The sequence below is a fragment of the Malurus melanocephalus genome, unplaced genomic scaffold, assembly GCF_030028575.1.
Source record: "Malurus melanocephalus ecotype Western Australia unplaced genomic scaffold, MMel_1.1 scaffold_30, whole genome shotgun sequence".
Taxonomy (NCBI): domain Eukaryota; kingdom Metazoa; phylum Chordata; class Aves; order Passeriformes; family Maluridae; genus Malurus; species Malurus melanocephalus.
The window spans coordinates 1,932,280-1,956,406 of NW_026623262.1; the positions used below are offsets into that span (position 1 = coordinate 1,932,280).

At 40.3% G+C, this 24,127-nt stretch overlaps 1 protein-coding gene across 4 annotated transcripts; it reads right to left on the reverse strand.

Annotated features, from left to right (window-relative positions):
• Nucleotides 1-23,288, reverse strand: NFE2L2 (NFE2 like bZIP transcription factor 2). Of its 4 annotated transcripts, none has more exons than XM_057363712.1 (5): nt 23,186-23,288; nt 5,316-5,585; nt 5,061-5,156; nt 4,345-4,524; nt 1-2,431 (listed from the first exon to the last, which is right to left on the reverse strand). In XM_057363712.1, the coding sequence occupies exons 1-5, from the start codon at nt 23,219-23,221 to the stop codon at nt 1,223-1,225; spliced, it is 1,791 nt and encodes a 596-aa protein (XP_057219695.1). In that variant the 5' UTR covers nt 23,222-23,288; the 3' UTR covers nt 1-1,222. The 4 variants fall into 4 exon arrangements, with proteins under 4 accessions (XP_057219695.1, XP_057219696.1, XP_057219697.1 ...); XM_057363713.1 differs by lacking the exon at nt 23,186-23,288 and adding an exon at nt 22,805-22,987; XM_057363714.1 differs by lacking the exon at nt 23,186-23,288 and adding an exon at nt 22,670-22,762.
• Nucleotides 23,289-24,127: the final 839 nt, after the last annotated feature.

Sequence of the window (24,127 nt, forward strand, 5' to 3'; positions counted from 1 at the left end):
ACTTCAGATCAAGCATGCCTTTTAGAAGTTTCATAGGGAAGATGATACAGTTTTTAATATTCAGATCAACATGTCTTGTAAATTATACATTTTCTGTATTGAAAAAATCCAAAACAATGAAGTGTGATGAGTTCCTCTGAGCAGTAAACAAAGTAATGCTATTTATTTGCCCATTTTTTATTCTTTTACAAATTATAATTTAAAAACTCCATGAAACTTTTCAATTCACTGAGCAGATTCCCAACAGTGCAAGTGGCTGGCTGCTAGGATGCTGTTACCCACCAGCACCACAGTACCCGCAGGGACAAGTGACGCTCATTGATTGAAGTCAGAGGCACAGTAMCGTATTTCTAGGAGAACTGCTTGAAAACATTGAGAAATTTTAGCTGAAAAAAGGCATAATGCTGACAATGCCTTAACAGATTTTAAATGCCTTTGAAGAAAAGATCTCATGAATTTACAGTGTTCAAGGAGGAAAACAAGAATGTAAGCTTAGCACAGACTTGAAACTTTGTGTTACATGATCTTTCCAAAGGTTATGAAATGAAGCTGAATGAAGCATTAGTAATGCTGACACTGATGTGTGATTGATTATCATGCACATCTGTTACATCAAGACTCAGCCTTAGWAAACTAGCAAGGATTTCTCTTCTTTAGACAAAGAAATGTGTATGGAGTTAAAAAAGTTTAATGAGCTGATWAAGCAAAATCAAACACTGTCAACTTTTATACTAAATTAATATATTAAATATAAAGCAAGTGTAAATGTGTAAGAAAAATGGGAGACACCATTGCATATTTATAAAAAAAAAATATCAGAAGCCATCCTGGTTGTCTTGCAAGAAATTATATTTAGAARGCTAAAATCATATTTTTATATATATATCAAATAAATCTGTGAATATAACAATAGATAGGAACAGTATATAAATATGGCATATTTAAATATTTACACATATATGGAAACTAGTCARAGTGGAGCTATAGGAAGGAAATGTCTGTTACAAAAGTCAGATTAAAAATTTTGTATATGCCCATCTGCATTGCATGATTAATTTTCAACTTGCATCTTCCATAAGCTAATTAACAACTTTAAAATTATCATTGCATAGACTTACTTGACAAATATTACTTAATTCTGCATTTCACCTCACAGTAAAAACTATCATGATAATGATACAAAAATARTAACTCAGAGAACAGTAGCCAGCTGTGCTGCCCTTTAAAGTTTAGTCCCTGACTTCCTGCTCTTAGGAACAAGAAAGACATTGCCATCTCTAGTTTGTTGCAGTGAATATTCACTAGGAGAGTAAGGCTTTCCATCTTCATCACGTAGCATGCTGAAGACCTCGAGATACAAGGTGGCGAGTTGCTTCCTCATTTGATGAAGGCTCCTGTCATGCTCTCCTTTTTCCTTAAGCAATTTCTCTTTCTCATCTTTTAGGTTACTCAAATCTTGCTCCAGTTCTACTATATTTTCCAGTTTTCTCTTACGGCAATTTTGAGCAGCCACTTTGTTCTTACCTCTCCTGCGTATRTCTCGAATAAGTGTAAGCTGGGCTTCATTGAACTGCTCTTTAGACATCATTTCATGGAAGTCCTCAACAGGGAGATTGATGATTTTTTCAACAGGAAAAGGGATCTGCAGAGCTTTTGCTCTTTGCTCATCTCTCGTGAGWTGAGCCTCAAGGCGGCTGGGAGGTTTATCTTTTGTGAACGGAGCTTTGGGTTGGCCGGGASCAGGAGGGGGTTCTTGCTTTGGTGTGGCTGTACATGGCAAACTTGGTGTTTGAGCGTTTGGCCCTACGGAAGAAAACSCTGGATCCTGCAGGTGCAAAGAGTACGCAGTAGCATTGCTGTGCAGCACACTTCCAGGAGCACTATCCGTGTCTTCCATTTCAGAATCGCTGCAAGCCAAAGTCTTATCTGCACAGGCAGAAGATTCTACAGAGTGTTCTGGTGATGCCACGCTAGAGCTTGCATTCAGTGAAATACCAGAGTCAGAATCGTTACATTCTGCTCTGGTCCCTGAGTGGCTGCCATTAAAAGCTTTACACAGCGCGAAGTCTGAGAGATCAATAGGTTCACTTAGAATCTCCGCCAGGGATTGACTGATAGTGTTCGTTGCTGCTGCATCACCGTTGGCCTTTGTATCAATAAAGGTGCTGTAGAAATCCTCACAGAAATCTGAGTTTGAAGGGGATGTGTCATTTAAAGAGTTCACACTCAGCTGACTGGTGTCTTCTGGTGGCAAAATGCCTGAAAAGGGGCCCTCCATACCATCCAGGAAATCTGGACTGCAGCTAACTCCTTTTTTCATCATGGGTAATGAGCTGCAGTAATTGTAGCTGCTGTGCATCTCTGCTGGCTTGGTTTCAGGGCTCGTGACTGTGCTCACCTCAGCCAGGTTATCACTTTCGATGTTCAGGCACTAAATAGGAAATACAAGGGAGAAGTTGAGCAACACATCTCCAATCGATAAAACCTCTTTCTATAACCCACAAGCATTAAATAGCTCTCAACATGGACATAAAAAGGGTATTATAGCACTGCTGTAGTGTAATGACTACAGCACACTTGTACTGTGGAGAGGCAGTCAAGGAAGATGACAGATTTCAAAGCAAGAGGACAACACAACTTGTTCTGGACAAAGCTGTTTAGACTAAGAGAGCAGAGCCTCTCCAGCTCAGAGCAAGAGCTGAAGACACCCATTCCAGTGTGTCATGGAAACTGCATGGAGCCCTCCTGTTCTGGTAACTGCTAGTGGGGATCCTGGAGCTGCCAGGTCTGAACTGCTCACTCAATGGCATGAGTACAGAAATATAAAATTCCTMAGTGAAACCTAATGAGCATTACTACCAAAAGATTACTTCTAGCACTATTAATCACATCATAGTTCCTCAAAACCAAGATTCTTCTAGGATTTACTGAATGATGCAGCTGTTCAGGGCAGCAAGGTAATTCTTGGTGATGTAAAAAGAGCAGTAACATGGAGCTGGGCAAACACACTTTTAATTRGGCAGGCTAGCACCAGTGTGAGCATCAGACTTTCACTGGCTACAAGAACAATGTCCTTTCCAATGACTGAAGCTGAAATAAGCAGGCCTGCTGTCCCCCAGGAATCAGGCAATTACCCAAATGATTCTATTTCTCTTAAGAAGAGTCCATACACTGATTACTTAACCAGAGGTTGTTCAAGGCTTAAGCTAAGATTTTGAACGTAGGAGCTGTTTTTCCATTTCTCTGAACATAATTTGTAAAAGGCAGTGCCCTCAATTTAATTATCTATTTTCTTCCAGAAAATTATTCAATTACTATTCAGAATTACTGCAATAGATTATTTTGTTTTGGGTTCTTAATGTATTTTCACCATCACTGCTGCCTCTTCACAGTCAGTTGCCCTCGTTACTTATGTGGGCCCTCTAAGCCAAACACGGTAATCAGGTTCAAAAACTAGAAAAAAATTGAAAAACATAAAAAGATGAAGGGAAAAGGTAGAGTAGCAGGAAAAACTCAATTCCTGCAAATTTTACTTTATTTTTTTGCAATATGATTCAGATTTATGGGCACTCATAAGCAATCATGTCTTGTATTAATAGTGTAAAGTAGAGTAGCATCAAGCTGGAGAGTATGATGACCTTCCACAGTAATGTATTTGAAAATAAATGTATTCAGTTTTATAGTCAAATATAATGAAAATATCAATAGAATTATAAGGACAGGATAAAAATCCCTACATATCCTCAGTATTAGCAAAGTTATTTTTTTGTTTCTTTGAAATATCCAGTTCATGTACATTACCTAAGTTGTTCTTACCGTATATGTATATAAACAGCATTTACATAAATATACCTCTTTTGTATTTCTAAATATACATTCTATTATCAGCTTAAAGAAAACCTTTTTCTTAGATAAAAGTTGAATGCAAAAGTAACCACAATCAGACACTGTCAAAAAACCCCGAACATTTACAGTAACACTTGTGAAAACAATTCCTGTTGTAGATCCATGACTCAGAAGTGTCCATTCTTAAGCAGCTGAATTTTAACGCTGTAAGAAGTTGCACACAGAGGCAAACAGTGACTTGCTAAACATGAGGAAGTTCTGACTGAGAAGTGTTTCATCAAGGCTAATCCATAAAYAACACATTTCCTTCTTTCTACACGTTTTTCAAAATACTCTTTTTGAAAAAATTCAAGCTTATATTGAGTTATGAGCACCTTACAGGTGTAGAAGGCAAGTCATAATAACCATTTGTTCAGATGCTATTGTACTGCCTTCTCCAAAATATCATAGTCCTCCAAAAATATCATGCATTGTTTTTCAGGTGCTTATCATACTAACCTGTAACTCTGAAAGGGACAATAATTCTTCCCAAACTTGCTCTATGTTCTGCATATTCTCTGCATCAGTGGGTGGTACTAGATCAGAGGATTCAGGTGGCTGAGTTTGATCAGAGGAAGCAAAGGCTGGGTTGCTATTGACCTGAGCAGGAACCAGTGACTGAAATGAAGCTGAAGAAGCCTGAAAACAAAAAATTAAAAAGCTGAACAAAACAATGATAACTAAAAAACCCACTCAAAGAAACAGACTTTCATTGTCCWAAGCAAAAATCTGGTTTTTGGAGTACTACCATTTCCACAGAACAAGCCGAAACAGGTACTTCCTAAGGAAAGGGTTTTTTTTTCATAAACAATGGAATAATATAAAAATATTCCCGTSGAAAGCATTTTCATATTAAAGAAATAGGGAAATACATCTAGAACATGGCTGGTGAAGGGTATAGAGCTCATGGTGCCAGGCTCACAGCTCGTGCTGGCCTTCACAAGGAGCTCTGGCTGTGGCACCCGGGAAGGGGAAGGGACACAAGCACCAACCACGCCACCCCCACCACACACAGCCCTAACTCAAGCCTACTCAGTGCTTTATTCTAGCTGCAGCCAGCTGAGGAGAAAACTCACATCCCTAATTAGTCTTATGCTGAARACAAATCTTAGAGAAGACATGAGGCTGACCCCATGGAAGACCACCCATAAAACCACTGCATCATGCATTTTTACCTCATGCTCATCTATAAATGGGAATGTTTCTGCCAAGAGATGCATGCAGTCATCAAAGGACAAGGCCTCTGCTTCTGGTTTTGAAGGCTCTGTGGTCTAAATAGGAAAGTTATGAAAAAAGGTTAGTGCATCTTTGAGTAACTGAAGAYCTTCCATTACAGCAACACATGCAAATTCATTTTAGGCAGCCACTAGCATAATGCCTTCCTGTGAATGGAAAAAGGGTTACACACACTCACAAACACTGGAGTTTACCTGTGAGAAAACAACGGGTGGCTCAGTATTTTCTGACTGAATGCWCTGAGCTGGCTGCACAGGAATAAATTCGCCTGTCTCTTCGTCTAACTCCAGCTGAGCCAGCAAGGCTTTCTCCTGCTCTTTTTGGAGCTGCTCTTGTCTTTCCTTTTCAAGTTTCTTCTGTTTCTCGAGTTCATACTCCTTCCGTCGCTGACTAGAATCAAAAACTTCACGTCYTGCCCCAAGGTCTATATCTTGCCTCCAAAGGATGTCGATCAAGTTCATGTCCTGCAACAGAAATGCTTTTTTAAAGCAAGTTCCTCCCCAGCAGAACTGTTTTAGAACAATAGCAAAATTTTATTCTCTGTGTCAAATGGGTGGACTCACGTAACTGAGGCTTATTCTTTTCATTCAGCAAAATTACCAAAATAAAATATGGCTCTATATGAACTTTCTGAAAGTGTGTGAACTGGTGGTTTGGTTTCTGTGGCCTATACACAGGCCTACAGAAACCAAGAATTTATTACAATTGGTAAGGTAATACAGGAATTAGCCAGAGGATAGATGTATTCTTCTTTTTTGACTTATCTCTTATTCTGTATCTTATAGGAACATGAAGATACAGAATGAATTTGTCAGAGAGAAAGTAATTTTTAGGAGGAAAGAGAGAAATTGAAAAGTTTGATCACATAAACCTTTATTCACGTGCTCTTGTAAAACTGCAAAAGCTGACTAAAAACCTGATTAAGGCTTTCTGAAGTAACTATAATAGCCATACTGTAAAATGTATTTTGAAATATTAATCTTCTATCCTGGTAATAATCTCAAAACATTAGCAGAACAGAGCTTCGGAGTTCTGAAAGAGAATCTGATTTCAAAGACACCAAGTGACACAACATCACTAGCACTAAAGACTATTACTAAAAAATTGTAATTTAAAGCTCAGTCCATGTTGATGTTCTAAATGTGGTTTGGAGCAGTGTAAACAGTGGTCACATTGTCTCAAATACTGTTAATCAGATGGCCCCTGGCTCATCACAGAGTCCATTGTTATCAGACCTAGATATCTTGGACATCAGCTACCCCTTGCACCTGTAGTGTTTAAGAAGACAAATGAAATTCTGCTATTAAGGGAAAATCAATTGCTTTMTACTATTTGCTTTGCAATTACTTTTAATTTATTGCACCAGGGTTTTTTTATTGGGGAGATTCTTTTGTTTTGCTTTTTCACTGTTCAAATAGTATTTTTAGGGCTGAAGTCTAGAGTATTTTCTCCTATGAAGAAAATCTAACACTCAAAACTTACAAATTTTTATGCCAGCTGATACAGATTTTTAATATTTGGTAGCCAGATTTCTCASATGGGTAAATGCCAGCCATTTAGCTGGTGCCTGGAAGTTTTTGATTTCCCATAATGTTTCACTATGCTTAAAATTATCGCTTGGGTAGCATACGAAAATAATGTTCAGTTTTGGGCATCCTCATCAGATTAACACACTGCAAGTAATACACCAAACACCGCATTTCATTTAAACAGACCCTTCCTGATTCACTCAGCAGCTCTAAACCCAAGAGATTATTTTTTTGTCATCATATCAAATTAAAACATTTCCTTCTCTCTAAAAGTTATTTTCAAACAGAGAAGCAAAGTAATCTGAATGCCAACTCAGGCTGCCATTCAAAATGATCATGTCTGTACAACAGTTGTGGCAAAAAGCTTTAGGCCAAGTCCACATCTGAACAAACCAATTTCACATGGCATGAACAACTTCTACTAATAACTATAAAAATGTATTTTGACTAAAATTTGGTAGTTACGTAAAATATCTTTGTGTAATACAATGCAAGCACTTCCAAATCTAAAACATATTTAAAATACCTTGCTGGGAGAGACCAAACCCAGCTTTAATGGTCAGCAATTAGAAGAAAAATAAGCTGAAATTATTACAGTGGCTGCCCAAGACAATGTTTGGTCTTTCCAGATTGGCAGGGTAAAACGAACTAATTAAGTTCTACAGTAATTGCAGATATTGCAATGTGGTATAGCTTCATTAAGGGCCAGTAGTTTACCAGCTGCTCAGTGTCTCCTTCTGCAGCAGATCCAAAAGTGTTTTCCAGTTGCTGAGCATTTGCAATATGTTCTGGATAAAACTGCAGGATCTGGATTTTAGGGCTCATTTCTGAATTATTCACCATTACAAAGCACCATTAAAAATGTGACTCAAAAGATTTTTTTGTGTGTATGTGCAGATAATGCACAAAGCTGTGAATTACCAGAGCTGTTTTCCTCCATGAGTTGCAACAGATTGCAGCACAMGAATATCAGAACTGGTGCTCAGTTTCAGGTTAAGTTATGAAAAACAAAAGTGAACAAAATAAAGAGCTACAGAAGGCAAAACATATTTTCCTTAAGAAAATCCTTCTAGCCTTAACACAAAATCATAAAACACAGCTATCGCATCTTTCAGTCATTTTAATGACAATATTCATTATCGAAGTAGCTTTGAGTGCTGCCTCATTCATGGGAAGAGATGTCTCCAAACACATCAGCTGACCTAAGAAAATGCTGTGGCTGTRCACTGCTGCCTCTTGTGTGTGCAGCAGTCAGTTCAGCAACCAGGATTCTTTTTTGAATGAATATGCTTGCACGCTTACCAAGATTGTCAGGATCTTGAGCTGCCATCTGACAAATATGACAGCACTGATTGGCTCCTGTCACCATTTTTCAAGGGACCATATTTAGGTCAGTGTCTCATCTCTGGCAAAGAGCTGAGCTTTGCCAGTGTCATCTTCTTCCCTGGGGGGCAGTGCTTGATAGGAGCATAGTTTTTGTTTTATTAAGTGTTGTGTTAGTGACTTAAAACCAAAAGGATGGGTTGTTTTATTTCTGTCATCACCATAGAACTGGAAAAGAGCCCTCCTATTTTCAGTTTGAAAAGCTGTACATAAATACAGCAATACTAGTCTTAACTTTGAATAACAATTCAACTAATTATTCTTAACATAAATGGGCTATATGGAGGTGTTCTTCTGATCAAAATGCTGATATGTAGTATCTAACAGCACCCTGATGTAAATATTAACCYGCCACTTAACACTGATCTATAATTTCAGTCAATGCTATTAGTAATACTGCCCTTTTCAAGAAAAAAAAAAAATTCTGGTCATTAGTCCAAAGCCTCAGGTCAAAGTTAATGGAGTCAACATTGACCAGTGATTCACTAAGGAATGAATCACAACCACAAGCACGAGGTAATGCCAAAGAACTCTTAAAAAAAACCCTTGCAGTCTAAAGCAAACATTTTGCAATTTTGTTCTTTCAGCCTCCCCACAGTCTTCCTCTTTAAATTATTTCCCTGYCTTGTGGAACACACTCACAGAGGTACCCACACAGGCAGAAACTCTAGGTTTATCACTGAAGCAATTTTCCCATTCTACTATGAAATTTTCCCAAAAGTAACTGTGCACTTGACACCTGGAGTATTTAAACTGAAGCTATTAAAAGGTGTTCTCCTTTCCTGCACAAGAACAACCTGCTGGTTTTTAGATGCCTCAGTATGATGTGCTGGGCTCAGAAAGACTCATTTAGTGGGACAGGCGAGCACAGATTGGCATCTAAAGTGGAACACGTGCCCCGAGAATCCTGTGAAAGATTCATCTGACCCAGAGCTGGCTGCTGCCCTTCAGAGCCACGCTGACCACTTCCCTGAATATCAGACACATTTACTGCAAAGGCACCAGCCTCATGTGACAGCCTCACAAGCACCCGCTTGTTCTTTCCTCTGTTGTGCAACTTCTTGAATTGCATCAGAGGAAACGACGGGTTTGGCAGRGCCAGGAGGCCACTCAGGAAGAGAAGAGCCAGGCCTGTGCCCAGGAGGGATTGCAGAGTGGTGCTTCCCCCTCCCCTGCAGCTCAGCTCCTTCCTGCTGCACACCARCACCTAGGCCAACGGGAAATACCCACATGGAATCCCGGAAAGTAGCACTGYTGTCCACCGTTTTGAACTTTGGAGAAAATCGTAAGGGTTTAATATTTGTCCCAAGCAGACAGTGTTTTGATTTTGGTTTTAATATTTTCTTTATCATTTTATAGACAGAGAAACAACTTCTCTCAACAAACTATATGCTTTGCTTTCCCATGACCAACATAAGCAGGAGGTGCCTTGTACCGATGGTTTGGTTCTTCTGTTCATTTAGTGATATGCTCTTCCAACCACACTGAGAGCTTAGTTTGGACATATAAAGGCACTTTTAATAAGATAAACATAAATGTTAAACAATTCACATTAAGCCACCATCTGGCCCCCAATGGAAATTTTCATGTTTTAGATTTACATATCAGCATTTGCCATCTGGGCAGAGTCTGTTACACATTTTATGAGAAAATCTCTGACTACATTGTAAAGCTTGACAATTAACTCTTATTGCTCCTAAGCAAACATTTGCAGAAGGGTAAACAAAGGAAAGAGACCCTGTTTTCATGTTACTTTCATAGACTGACTTCCGTGCTTTAAACAAAATGCTAATCTTTTGTTTCATCYCTGTCTGGTTTATCCGACTGGCTTTGGTGTTATTTGGAATATAAGCCACTTACAGGTAGCATTGTTAGAATGGAAACATCAGCAGCCCAAGTGTCAGCAGAGAATCARTCTGCTATCTGAGCACCTTCAACCCATTGTAAACTATCCCCTGGATACAGACCACAGTTGTGGCGTTTGTACATTTGCTTCTTAAGTCATGCCTTTTGCACCATAAATTGAGATAACACAAGCAGAATGTCTCACCAGATTTGTTTTCCTTTCCCATGATCTGTTAGCACCTAACCCCTAAACAGATGATTTCACATGCCAGCAGAAGTCAATACAGAAGAGCAACAGAATCAATGGCTGTGGCATCAGCAGGGAGCTCAGACCAGCATTCCACAAGGAGCAGGAAAGCATTCCTACAGCTTACWCACASAAAGGGACAGGGCAAAGTATTCYTCAATTTTTATCTGCTTTCCAGAAAACATTGAAGGGAATGAACAAAAAAGCACCTTGCATTTTTGGTTTATTAAAAAAAAAGCAGGGAAGGGAGTGAACAAAAAAGCACCTTGCATTTTTGGTTTATTCAAAAAAATGTGTCAGAAGTCAGRCTTAAGTACCTGAGATACTTCAAAGCRAGAATGAAAAGGATGCCAAAGTAATAAGGGAAGTACAAGAGGAGCTGGAAGCATCTTACCATTTCAGGAAAGCACAGTGGAAGCAACAGCTGAATGTCTTCCCCTCATTATCCTCTGAGGAAYTGATTTTGGTCAAGTAGCTTTTAAGAATTATTTATAAATAATTTAATATTTTCAAATGATCTCTGGCATCTCCATAACTACTGTTTGGTTTTCTAAATCTTTTCCGAGGTAAGTTACTTAACTGCAGCTTAGAATTGCAGGAAAAAAAAAATCTGGACAGATAAGCCTCATGCTTAAGAGAAGGCAGAGAAAGCAGATAAAGTTAGCTCAACACCATAACTTTTAAAAACAATTGAGAAGAATGGGGAAAAGGGAATGACAGAAGTTATTTACACTGGAGGGCAGAGGGGTACGWCAGCAATTTCAGATGTCTGAATTTTGTGTTTGGAAACATGACAGAACAGACAGCTGTCAAAGCCACATGACAGCAACCTGTGATTTGTGAACGCACAAGGTCACATCCCCAACTGCCCTGCAGAGCTGTCTGCTGTCCCATATTCTTTGCCAAGACCTTCTAAGAAATCTGGGAGGTAACAGGATGCTTGGATGGATGGAAGGGGTTATCTTTTTTCTGTCTTTCATACCTGTGCCACCTAACACTCCTGTGAGCATAGTGACACTACACCAGTGTGTTTTGACACTACACCAGCCTGCTTCTCTTGATGCCCATTTGCTCTTCTTAGTCCTAAAGCCTTTGGATGTCTGAGCCACAAAACACTCTTAAGGCCCCGGCAGGATAACTTACCTRGGAAAGGACTCAAAAAGGGTTGCAAAGCTCTAGTGATATTGCAAGAGAATTTTCACTCCCTGTCCATGTAAGTAGGCCTGTTAAATGCTATCCATGCTGACCATGCATATTGGGACATAATTCTGCCACAACTGAGCCAGATGAGATAGGATCGGTACCTAAAATGTTAAGTGTATGTATGCAAATTTCTATTTTYTCCTAACACACATATCACATATTCCAACATGCTCTCTCAGTAAACGCCAMATTGTCAGGATATACTCTTTTAAGTCAGATTAGTTGAAAAATTCCTTGGTTGGATTGTCCAGCATTCTTAAGAAAGCTTCACAAGCCTTGTCTGGACATTGCTCTGACAAAGACAAGGAGAGGGTCTGTCTGGTTGGAAGTACAACTSTGGATACCACTCACTCACTCCCCCAACCCTCACTCCAGAAACCACTCCTCTGAGAGATTAATTATTCATGTATTTCATCTGAAATATCATCTTCTAGGAATGGTAWCAACAAAGGCTAAGTCTGTAAACTATGTACAGCTCTTAATATGATAGTTTTCTTATACACATCCTATGGCAAGCAAGCTTTCCAAATATTTCCAAATATACCCTGTATAGTGAAAAGACAAGTTTCTTTAAGCCTGAAGAACATAAAAYGAGCAAAAATGTAACAATAAAAAATAGCTGTTGAAGGCTGTTYGTGGTTGTTAATGTACTAACTTTACCTAAATTCCAGAACCTGCAAAATCCTAATGCTAACAGCAAAGCAAGACCAAAGCAGGTAAAGAAAAACATCATCAAAAAGACAGCAAGCAAGAGGAAAAGGAAGGACAAAGAACAGTTCATTTCTTCACTCTAGCAAGTCTTCTCTTTTTCTGCAAAATCAATTAATCCCCACCTCCCTGCCACTCCTTAAAACACTGGGCATGTGCAAGAACCTCACAGCACTCCCAGCTCGGGGCACAGCAGCAGGAGCAACACTCTCCTCTCTGGCTCATCAATCTCATTACCAATAGTCAGAAATACGTATCTATGTCCTTTTCCCACCACCTTTGGTCTGCCTTGAGGTGACTATTTATGGTACAACAAATCAGGGGATTTGTGCTCAGTGCTGCAGATCTTTCTGCAGCGGACTGTTTCATGATCTATCTCAGACACTCCAGAAGCAGCTGTGCTTGTATAAATTGTTTAATCAATACATATTTTAGATGGTAGGTTTAAAATAGTAAGAGTTTAATATAGAGTGTTGGTTTCCAGGGGCTGAATGGGGTCTGGACTGATCCTGCCTTAACATACTAAAAAGAAATCCCAAACCCACTGTCTCATTTGCATGGCTTACAGAAAGCAAAATCTGAAGTCTGACATTGGTACTTATTTTCCTTGTCCAATACCTAATTTTTCCAAAGATATCCTCTAGTACTGAGGACCAGGTCTGTCATGCATTGTATCCGCTCCAAATTCCCTTATTTCTGCCTTAGCCAAAAGGGAAAGACAGAGTCAGGTCTAACATGGTGAGCTGATGACAATGATTTTTTCTTGAGTAAACTGAATTGTGTGCATATTTACAAGTGCTACCCTGGCTGCTCAGAAAAAGCCAAAAATGGCCACGGTCATCACCCTGCTTCTTTGAACTTAGTCCCAAAACCCTTGAGATCCCAGAGTGCTTTCTAGAACATCCCTATCTAAAGCAATGAGCCATACAGGTTTTCAAAGCTTCACTGTTTTAGTTAAAAGGTTTTCCTTTTTCAATSTCAATTATATTGTGTTAATCCAATTTTCACTTTTCCACTGTATATTTGGCTGGTGGTGCTGCAGTCCCTTCCACTCAAATTCTGAATCCCTCTTTCAGCTTAACAGAGCTATTGACTTGCTATTTCTTTACTCTATCTTGCATCAGCAGCGTTACAAAACGATTAAGTCAGTAAGCACAAAAAGTTAATATGTATCCAAGTTACAATTTATTACACAAGCCACATAATGAAACTGGGAGGCTGGCAAAAATACAGGATTGTTTTCTAAGAGTGGGTTAGTMTGTCTATTTGTTTTTGCATGCTTGATACATCAACAAAATTCTGCTGTGCTGCCCCAACAAGTGAAGTGAGCAATTCTGTTGTGGCTGACTTTCTTGCTGTTGTCTAATCACMGTTTACTGTACCATGTAACTCCATTTTGAAAGGTATTCAGCCATCTCAGATAGACCAGCTTTTCCTGAAATAAAATACAGCTTTAACTGCTTTATTTGTGTTTGGGGGTTCTTTTTCCTGCCAAATTAAAACTGCATCGTAATAAAATGGATATTTATTGAATTTTGTAATTTATACAACAATAATTCCCCCCCCCCATATGCAAACAAATAATAGAAGAAAAATACTGCTGATCTTTTAACCTTCAAGTAATTAAAGGAATACAAAAGCCTTTGTGTCCCACTCTGTTTTCTCTATTGAACCTACTGTACTTAAAAACAGTTACCTGTTAAATTATCTTCAAGCTATTCCTCTGTACCCAGCCAAACACGTACTCTGCAGACATTGCCACAGGACACTCACTAGTTTATACACAAGAGGATTTGTTTATAATAATGGCTCAGTCATCTGGGAAACATGATCCAGTCAAATTATAGCACATTCTTTCATCCAATGAAACAAATCAGGAAGCACAATGAGCATAGGAACAGAGAAAAGAACCTAAAAATCTGCAAATAACGTTTATTAGGTTGTATAACTCTTGGGTTATAACCTATTAGCCACAATTTTGATTTTTGCCCACATCTGGCAGAGYACGTAGGTATGCAGTTCCCACCGCAGTCTGTGGGGCACAGGTGGTAAAYAAATCCCCTTGGGAGCCAGTCCTGTGATTAACGTGCCCTTTTCACATACACAATCCACACAGATAGTGCCAGGAATTCAGTGTCAGTGCACACTTCTCACTAAATAAGCAGGGTCAGGGTTTTTTCGAGTGTTCAACCTCTAATACACTTCTTTAGTATCCACAAAGGGAAAAGAAACCAAACCCAGAAAAAAAAGCCAAAAATAAATTGCTATTCAACTGCTCACCACTGGGCAGTATAGAATCGTAACAGATTTGACAAAGGYATACCCACTGGCATACCTACCACATTTTAGCTGTGGTGGCATTTCTTTCCAAAAGAGTAATTCATGGTTAAATGACACAGGGAACTTAATTTGAATCTATGAACAACCTTCATTAGTGACATACTTCAGTCAATAATAATACCATTCAACTGTGCACCAATGATCAAAAACACCCTCCTTACATTTACACAAAGCATCATAGAAATAACTACTTAATTTGCAGGAAAGGAGTTTGTATAGTTTTTCCCCTTTCTCTAGCCACACCAAGATATATGAGTTATCCTTCCATGAATACTCCTTGCTTCCAGAATGAAGCAAGCATAGATATTACTCATTTTCTTAAGCACCTGAAATCAACACAATTATCTTCCAAAAGCAAGTCTCTAAAAGTCATTAGCCCCCACAAAGGCTTCAGGAAGCTCTTCCACATGAAGGTCCTACAAAATTAAACAACTAAACCAAAAAGCTCAATAAGGACCAACAATTCAGGCATACATATTTCAATTTATCACTTCTGTCCACAATGACAACTTTTGCTTAAAAAAGGTAAACCCATTGAGGAAGTGAACAATAACTGGCTAGGAAACTGAAGCTTTATCTGTGTGGTGTGTTCCAGCCCTYACTTTTCAATTTATAAATTCTGAAAGCAAAAGGATCTAACTCATTTCCAAGGCATAAACCAGAAAARGCAATTGGTTTTATACCTCTTGCCAAAGTAATGTTCAATATCTTCAAAAGAGCAACAAAACTGCAAAATGCAATCATCAGTAACTGCATCCTTCCATCCAAGAGCCTCCACCGCCCACGACTTTCCTTGGGGCTTCTTCCATGTCTGTCCCCTTGGAGTATACACTAGACTCATAGCCCATTTTATCRAAAACTCTCATCCCAAGCTTCATTTTTAATTTAAAATAATTCTRTGGGTCTGACCTTAGTGTCAGTGTTTCAGAATAATTTGAAAAACTCCATTAACAGTTTTATTATTGAAATGGCTTCCATTCTTCACTTTGCCAACAAAAAGAAACTTTGAGAGATGAAAGATGTCTAGAGATATACATACTAGTTGTCATCTGAGCAAGGAYTCCCAAGAGTGATCAGTGCAGACTAGATTCCTGCAGTGGCAGATGATAAAGAATTACAAATCAAGCCAGAAAACATTCCATGGCACTAGAACATTTCGCTGAGTCACAACAATTCATACTAATTGAAGAATTAACCTGATAACATTCTAGTTCAAATACTAAAACCAAAATAGAAAGCACAGTATCAGAAGTCACTATGCTGTAATTCTGTTACAACCTATACAGCTATAAGGCACATAAATATGATGCTCATTTCCATAGCCAAATACTTAAATTTAAATAATTTGGAAGACCAGCTGTCAGAAACCATGATTTAGATTCAAATATAAGTTTCATATTATGTTGTTTTACTAGCACCRTTTTTGTTTCTGACTTACTTCCATTTTCATCTTTAGGTATCTTAAATACTAYTTGTTTCAAAAGTTCACTCAGGTTTGTTTGATTTATTTTACAATATCAGTGGGACAATCTTCCAGAAATTCCTCAGCTGACACAGGCTCAAGGCCCATCTACAGTAGAAAAAAAAGCCAAGTGTGAATATAATTCTGCATTATAAAACAGAAAACATATCCATGCATCTAATGTCAAGTAATTCACAGTAATGTCAAGCAGATTACATCAGGCTCTACAGTACATTTATACCAAGGACACTTCATGACTGTATTATCTGCATTTCTGCAGACATATCAGTGACTGCTGTGATAGTGAAGGCAAGCATTATCAGTGTAACAAGCTGGGGTGGAATACTCCCACGGACACGTCTTGGATGACCTGTGTCGCTACAGTCTCCATGTTCTCCATCCAGCCATGAAGCATCTGAAAATCTCACACATCTGGGCTGAGCTGCACAACCTCCAGAGCCACCCACTCATCCCTGCCATCCTCTCTTGTCCATTGTTCTGCTACCCAGCTGACTGTGGAACACGTCATCTGGTCACATAACTGCACGCAATCTGACTGGAAATACCCTGATTTAGAACAAAATTCAGCCTTCTTACCCAACAGCACATTAACTCAAACAAACAGTTGCTGAAGGCAGAAAGAAGAAATGATGAAGTGCTCCCGCCCAGGCGGSCAGCTGCAGAGCAGACATTAAAACYGGCCATCCTACATGGGAGCAGGCAGCATTCCCAGTGCCAGACCTGCAGCAACCACGTGCTGCCTGGGAATTCTGAATGGAGACCTCCCAATCGGGAGCCCAAGCAGCACAGGAATTGTTCCATTCTAATGACAGCATTAAGTACGAAGGTACTGATTTTACCACAAGGGTTCAAACAAACAAAAATCCCCAGGGTTTTTTTCATAATAGCGCTTTACAGATAAAGAGTGGTGATGACCTGAGCAGGAAGCAAATCAAAGTCACAGCAACTTTTCATGTAACTCAGCTGTTGAAAAGACAGTGCTTTAACATTTTGTAGGTATTAATTTTTAAACAYAGCAAATAGACACACCCTTAATCATAAAACAAACCTCCTCTTAGGCACGCTATCGACCAAGCTCCTTCTGAGTCAATTTCTCAAGTAYACAAACTTTGTTTCGCAAGCCGTCYCCAGGAGTGGAATTTTTATTCYACTTACAAGAGACAGCATGTAAAAATCAATACAGCAAACAGCAATAAAACTTTGAAACTGCAAGACAGAAGTGGGGGCATGGAGGGAAAAGCTGGTATCTTCATATTTCATAGCAATACAGAAGATACTTCCTTAAAAGGTTTTAAAGAGATGGCAACATAACTTGTTGCTGCAACTCCAATCTTAAAGGAACTTTCTTTTCCTTTCTCTTCTCCTTTTTAAAATATTTCTCACAATAATACTCTAGAARTTAGGCTAAAAGTCTAACTGCAAGACATGTACRAGGTTGGGTGGTCCCTCAGTACTGCAACAGCATCAACAACAAAGACGTAACTCTGGAAACGGTTTAGTTTATCTGTAGAGAACATTAATAGTCATTTACAGTACCTTCCAAATTTATTCACTAAATAAACAATGTTTCTTCCCAGTACAAAAACTGGAGCTAATCAGGCCAAAATCAGAAATCTGAACTGACATAACAAAAAACTTTAACTGTATCTGTATTACATAAATTGCACCCATATAAGTATTATTTCTAAGCTATACTCATACTACTACAAAAAGCTTTGCCACCTAGTACCTGTGCTRGGGTTTAATAATATACTACTGAGCAGCAGTTATACTCTGCTAGTAAAATAATGCTAACTTTGAGTATTAACATTCGTATTCTCTTAATAGCTTTCCAAGATCTCCCAAACAACATATCTAATTATTTTAAAGTGAAGATTAACTTGTAAATTAGGAGGCAAATACAAAGCCAATGTATTGATATATAACATTGAAAAATCAACATGTCAGTTAAAGAAAATAGAGAAAATTTCACCGAGAATTCAAAATGGCAAAAGACAGAAAACAGAAGATCCTTCATAGGATAAAGACAAAYGCTTTTCTCCAAAGCAGTCAAATAATTAAATACTTTTATCCTCACTAGATGTTGTTACAGACTGCTTGGTTACCCAAATTACATTTAATTTAAATGCATGGTGCCATATWAATACTGAATTTAAACCTATGGTTCTGAAAGATTTTGCTCCATTTGAAATGGACAGTTGGCATATGGATGTCAAGGTAAAACTAAAGTAACACCAATATTAAAGTAATATTAAAACATGGTAATTTGCTGGGGAATATAATTTTTTATTTCCTTATTTTAAAGAATGATAAAGAAAAATTAAGTATGTATCTAAAAATCACAGAAATAGAAAAGCAGCTTCACTACTGTGCTGCACAGAGTTCTAATACTGCCATTTGTAATAAAAAAAAAACTTTAAGGCTCTAAGATAATTAAATTCTTGCTACTGCCAATTAATATGTGACTGTCACTAGCTTTGCTTTTACCATACAGAAAGCAGTTACTGGGGAGGAAAGCTAAAAGTACACAATGCCTATCTTTACTTGAAACGCATTTGCCGGCATCTGTTCCAGATAAGCGCTTATCTTCCATGGTTTTCAGCAGTTTTATCTACCACAGATAGCACTGCTGCCTTCAGTTCTTACCACTGGTYTAATTGTTTACCTTAATAAAACAAATATGCCATAAAAGTATTACAGTTGAGCAACCCTGAGCGGCATTGTAACTCACTGTATATCGGCCATCYTTGGATAACACAGATCCAAAGTCATGACTTCCAACTCCTCCTCCATGACTTTTCACTGGTCTAGACTGAAAGATTTGCAGAGGTAGCAGATGAAGTGTTTTCATAACCAATTAAACCAGTTTATTGCTGAAAAAGGACTGAGCSGACCAACATGTCCTATTTTTCCCCTTCACCTAAGCTGTATTCTGTGGCACGAAGTTCAACTTTGGTATAATATACTGGATCAGAAAACTGAACAGACTTCAAACCCTTTCAAGTTCTCTAGGAATGTGCTATATTAAAATAATAGGTTACTTAGGGTTGGAACGAGATACAGGCCAAAGCAAACTTTAACCAGGTGATTAACCTGGAGACTTTGTAGCACTTCTTGCTGGCTGCAACTCAAGCAGCAGGGGATTAATATTTAATTCATGCTAACAAGTTAATAACTGCACTTGTACTGCACTGACCTCAGCCAAGACAATCACTGGAAATACAACACACACAAATTGGCCTAATTTTAGAGAAGGTTTGGTCATTTTAAAGCTTGTATTTATAACTGCCAAGGGGAAAAAAAAAACAGAAGAAGCAGTGTTCTAGATACAAAAATCAAACTATTTCTTCTTCACAATGAATCAGATATCCAGTGTTACAGGTACAAGTACACTTGACATCATTTACTARCATCTTCACCTGGACTTTCTATGTTTCCTCTTCCTCCCCTAAGTTCACTCTTCTCTGAGCCTGAAATTGATTATTTTTACTCTCCTTATGAAGTCTACTGCATTCCAAAAACTGGGGCAATGACAAACTCCAACRGCTTTCACTGTTTTGGGTCTTCTTGGTGCTACTGAAAGAACAAATACAACGAATTTTTACAACTATTTATGAAAAACTCTAGTAAGGAATAGTATGAATTGATTTTACTTAAAACAAATACTTCACTTAGGTCCTTCCACTTCTAGTGTTCCTCAACATCACCTCACATAGCCCAGAATATTCCACAAGGGTATCTGAGATTTTTTTAACAAAATAACTATGTTCGAGGTGATATTGCTAGATTCATTTCAGTCAGGATCATGGAACCAAYACTACCTATCAAAGAGGTATTTTTTTCGCTTTGCAAATTAAAGAGGTAAAGAAAGCAAAAAAAAAAAAATCAAAAGGGTATTCAGGTGCAACAACAGATACAATAATAATTTTCAACTATTTCCTTGTCTTTCAGAGTTATACATAACCTACTGCATTTGTATCCAGCATGAGTATTATACCATTTCTATCTTCTCAATTAAAAATGAAAAAGAATAAAAGAGATAGAAACACAAAATTTATTCTTGCCCATGAACATTAATGGGAAGTGTAGGCAAACCTTCCCAACCGCCCACACAGTCCTATAAAAACATCTCAAGTTCTTTAAAGAACACAAGAAAATCCAGCTGCCCTCTGCTTACAGTGAATGTTCTTCATCGTTCCAGTTTGGTCTCTTTCAAACATTTCCCAATAAACTTTCAAAACCAACCTCTTCCCCAACTTTAAGTGCTAAAAATGGATTTCTTCAAGTGAAATAGCCAGGTTTTCTGAGACAATGAACCTGCACTTCCACCAATTTCCATGTAATTGTAAATTCTTGTCACATTTTAAAGACAAGCTAAAGAACAGGATTCATATGATGGATATTTACTACACAAATAATATCCAATTAGCTGTTCTCCTGAATGGATTGACACAATCAGCTTCTGCTAAGCTACATTCATTTCAGCCAAACATACTACATTGCATTATATCTAACACTGGCTTAACTGAAAGATATTTTGTCAGTTTTGAAGGAAAGAAAACTCTACCAATACAGCTTAATATCAAGGTGACCATAGAACTACTGGGAGTGTCAAGATAAATTAATTTTTACCTAAGGAAGTGCTTTGATACTCTCACRTCTACTTCCTCCAAACTTGTTCTCCATTTTAGTAGATAACAATACATTCAGAAATATGGGATTTCTGAATTTTATCCACACAGATACAGGAATAGATATATCTACAGAAATCATGATCAGATATTCCTGTTCAATAAGGTTATTAAATCTCCTTATCAAGAAACTAAAAAAACAAACAAACAAACAAAAAAAAMMMCMAAAAAAAAMCCCAAAAAGGAAAGACTTGTTGCCAGCCCTGAGTGGTGTACTTGTTTGACTTGCCCACAGAATCTACGCTCATGTGGAAATGATAGGCTATTAGAAAATGAAAAGTAAACCTATTCACTTGACAATTTAATGCAGTATATCAAGAAAAAAAGTATATGTAATTTTTCATTAAAGCCCTTTAGACTCAATGGATCACACTACTTGAGCTGGAGACTCTTCAGGACAGCTCTCTAGGTAGAAAAACCCTAACAGGTACACTTACATCACCACGCAATTATTTGTCTACTTGGTTTTGSCGGTAGTTGAAATTATTCTTACTTCCATTCTAGTGCAACCCAGAGCTTCATTATTTGTGCTGGAAATGGAATTCTTTCCCCCCTCTTGTTGTGAGGCTCCAAGTTTAATAACTGAGCTTATTTAGCTTTTCTACAAGGCTACAAGCAATCGTTTCAGTAACTCCAAATTAACTGAAGAGAACAGCTACTATGTCCTGCCTTCACAAGTGTGATTTGAAACACCAATACACTTGTTCTATTGCAGTCTTTTCTCTTGGATGGCTTGAGGTCTTKGTGTGATAGGCAACATTCCATTTCACCTCTGTATACAGAGATGCATCCCATTCCAGGCAGAGAGGTACAAGGGAATAGTATCCACAAGAATATTGCAAGCAATAGCTGWGCTAAGTCCCACGGAAGTACATAGCACAAAGTGGAGATTTTACATTCTGCTTAAGGAGTTTGATCAATCCTGCACTCACCTTTACTACTGTGACAATTGCTACAAGCCACATAGACACTAAGAACTTGTACAGTACTTGCAAAAATGCCATCCTTCCCATCTGTTGGCTTGCAAAACTGGAGGGGCTAAATGCACACTGTATTCCCCCTCACTTGGAGTGAACATTTTACAGTACARAGTATGTGACTTTTCCATTTAATGAATTCATTCAGAACTGTATGTCAAAGATGATGTTAAGTTGCTATCTAAAAAACACAGTGCCTTTTCAGGCTAGGTCTAGCAGCTGCTGAGCTCAGATAGGAAAAGTGCAACAGGTGGCTTAGTAGAAAGGGTTTGAAAAAGGCAGGCAAATAAGTAACAAAAGTAAGGTTCCTGGAAGAGAAGTCACAATGGATTGGAGAAGAAGGTACAGAAGCAGTTACACAGGAATTCGTCTGTCAAGAGTACCTCACAAATGAGATCAAAAGTGCCTTGATAATATAGGCAAAACCAAATTCACAGGGTGCTTACRTAGCACAGGCCAAGACACTGATTTTTGTTGCAGTATTTTCCAAGAAACCGAGAAGGCAAGGTGGAGGTCATGGCTGTACTACCCAGTGCCAGCGAAACAGATGGGCCAAGCAGAGCTATAAGTGGTCCAAGACTCAAAAGCAACTGTATCCAAGGAACAGAAAAACGTACACCAATACTGCTAAAGTGACAGTACCCGTAGGAAGTGTAGGAAGTACCCACTTGTATATCCTAAAGAATGGACAACGTTAAAAAAAACTGTACTGTATAGCTTACATTGCCCCAACACACACTGGAAGAGTATCAGAACACGTGAGTCTTCATTTTRCAGTATGAAAAGAATCAAAACAGCTCCAGAACAACTTTTAAGAATTATATCTTTAAATCTAACATTTTGTTTATAAGGATACGTTTCTACTTAAAAGCCCAAGAAAAGTACAATTACAAAAACTTATAATGGAGTTCAATTATGTTTTCACTTATTCACACAGCTCTTGTGCAACTAGTCTACAACACAACAGTACTGAACTTCCCCAGAGTTCGAGAGCAGAGGCTCCACAGCACACGAGTACAAACCACAAACACCCCTGAGCCTCCAGGACATTCGCTCTGGCAGAGGCCACCCCGGCTGCGTCTGCTCTGTGCCCAAAGCCCTCTCGGGGCGTTYCCAGCGGGCGGAGGTGCCGGAGCGCTCACCCCGGCTCGGGCTCCTTCTATGCGAGGCTGATCCGGACCCGAACTGGAACCCGGAGCCGGCCCGGGAGAGCGCGGGGCAGTGCTCAGCCCAGGAGCGGGCCCGGGCTGCAGCAGCGGGAAGCGGCGGTAACTCACCCGGGTGCGGAGCGGGAGCGCTCGGGCCCGCCGGGGGCAGCGACTCGAGGGTGCGCCCGGCTCGGGCAGCCCCTCCGGCGCCGGCGCCTCCCCAGCCGCTCCCTCGGGGGTGGCTCCGGGCCCTCGCCCTGCCCGGCCCTCCCCGCGCTGCCGGTGCTGCGGGCGGTGCTGCGGGCGGCCCTCACTGACCCCGGCCCGGCCCCCGCGGGCAGCGGGCGGGCTCTGCGCGGCCCCGCCCCTACCGTGACTCAGCACGTTCCGCGGGGCGGGGCGGCGCCACGTGCTCCGCGGGCTCGTGACAAGCGGCCCGCCCCTCACACCGCTGGGGCMGGGCCGCGCCGCTGGGGCCGGGGGCATCGGGACCGCGGGCACCGCTCTCACCTGCGTGCCTGAGGCCGGCTCCATCTCCATCTCCATGGCGCGGGGCCGGGGCGCACGGCGGGGCCGGCGAGGTGCGGCTGGCCCGGCACCGCCCGCCGCTTCTCTCAGCGCTGTTTGGGGACGGGGCTGCGCCGGGACGGCGGCCGCCCCCGCGCTCCGCCCCGGCCCGGCCGCGCAGCCACTCAGCGCCCGCGGGACCCGCGGAGGCGGTGGCTTTCCCGGCAGCAGCGGCGGCCGTGCCGGGCACTTGGTCCGCGCTCCCGCCGAGGCCGCGGATCCAAGCTCCCACCCACCGGGCAGCCCCTGCTCCGGGTGTCGTCGGTGAGTGGAGGAGAGCTCCTGCTCCGGGCGAGGCCGGTGAGTTCGGCGCTGGAGCAGGGAGCCCGGCGGGCAGCGCGGAGGGACGGCAGAGCCCCGCGAACAGCCCCGTGTKGGCCGGCTGACCCTGCCGGACGGGCGAACCCAAACGAGCCACCAAACGAGACATCGGGACATTCGGGGCCGGCACACACCAAGTGTTTGGAATTGGTACCTCCAGTTTGGAATTGGGGCGGGGTTCCCCTCAGAGCGGCARTGTCACTAGTCCTGATACCGTTTTGTCAACCTTTTGCCTTTTCCAGCTATTTAAAATGCAACACACATTAACAACACGTCAGAGCCCCTCAACACATTGTACTCCTCAGGCATAACAAAGCACGTGTCAGAGCACTAAAAGTAGGGGGAACGCTTTAGAGCAGACAAGCCACCGGCCAGGACCCTTTTTCCAGTGTCAGTTACCAAATTATTACAGTGTTATCTTAAAGCACTTCTCATTTATATGGTAATTGACATTAGAGAGCAAGCTGAATTCCCCTTGAAAATACAAGCAGCAGCCAAATAGTTAATTCAGTGCACTGAACACTACTTTGAAAAGGCTCTGACTGCTGCCATTGTGTGTGCAGC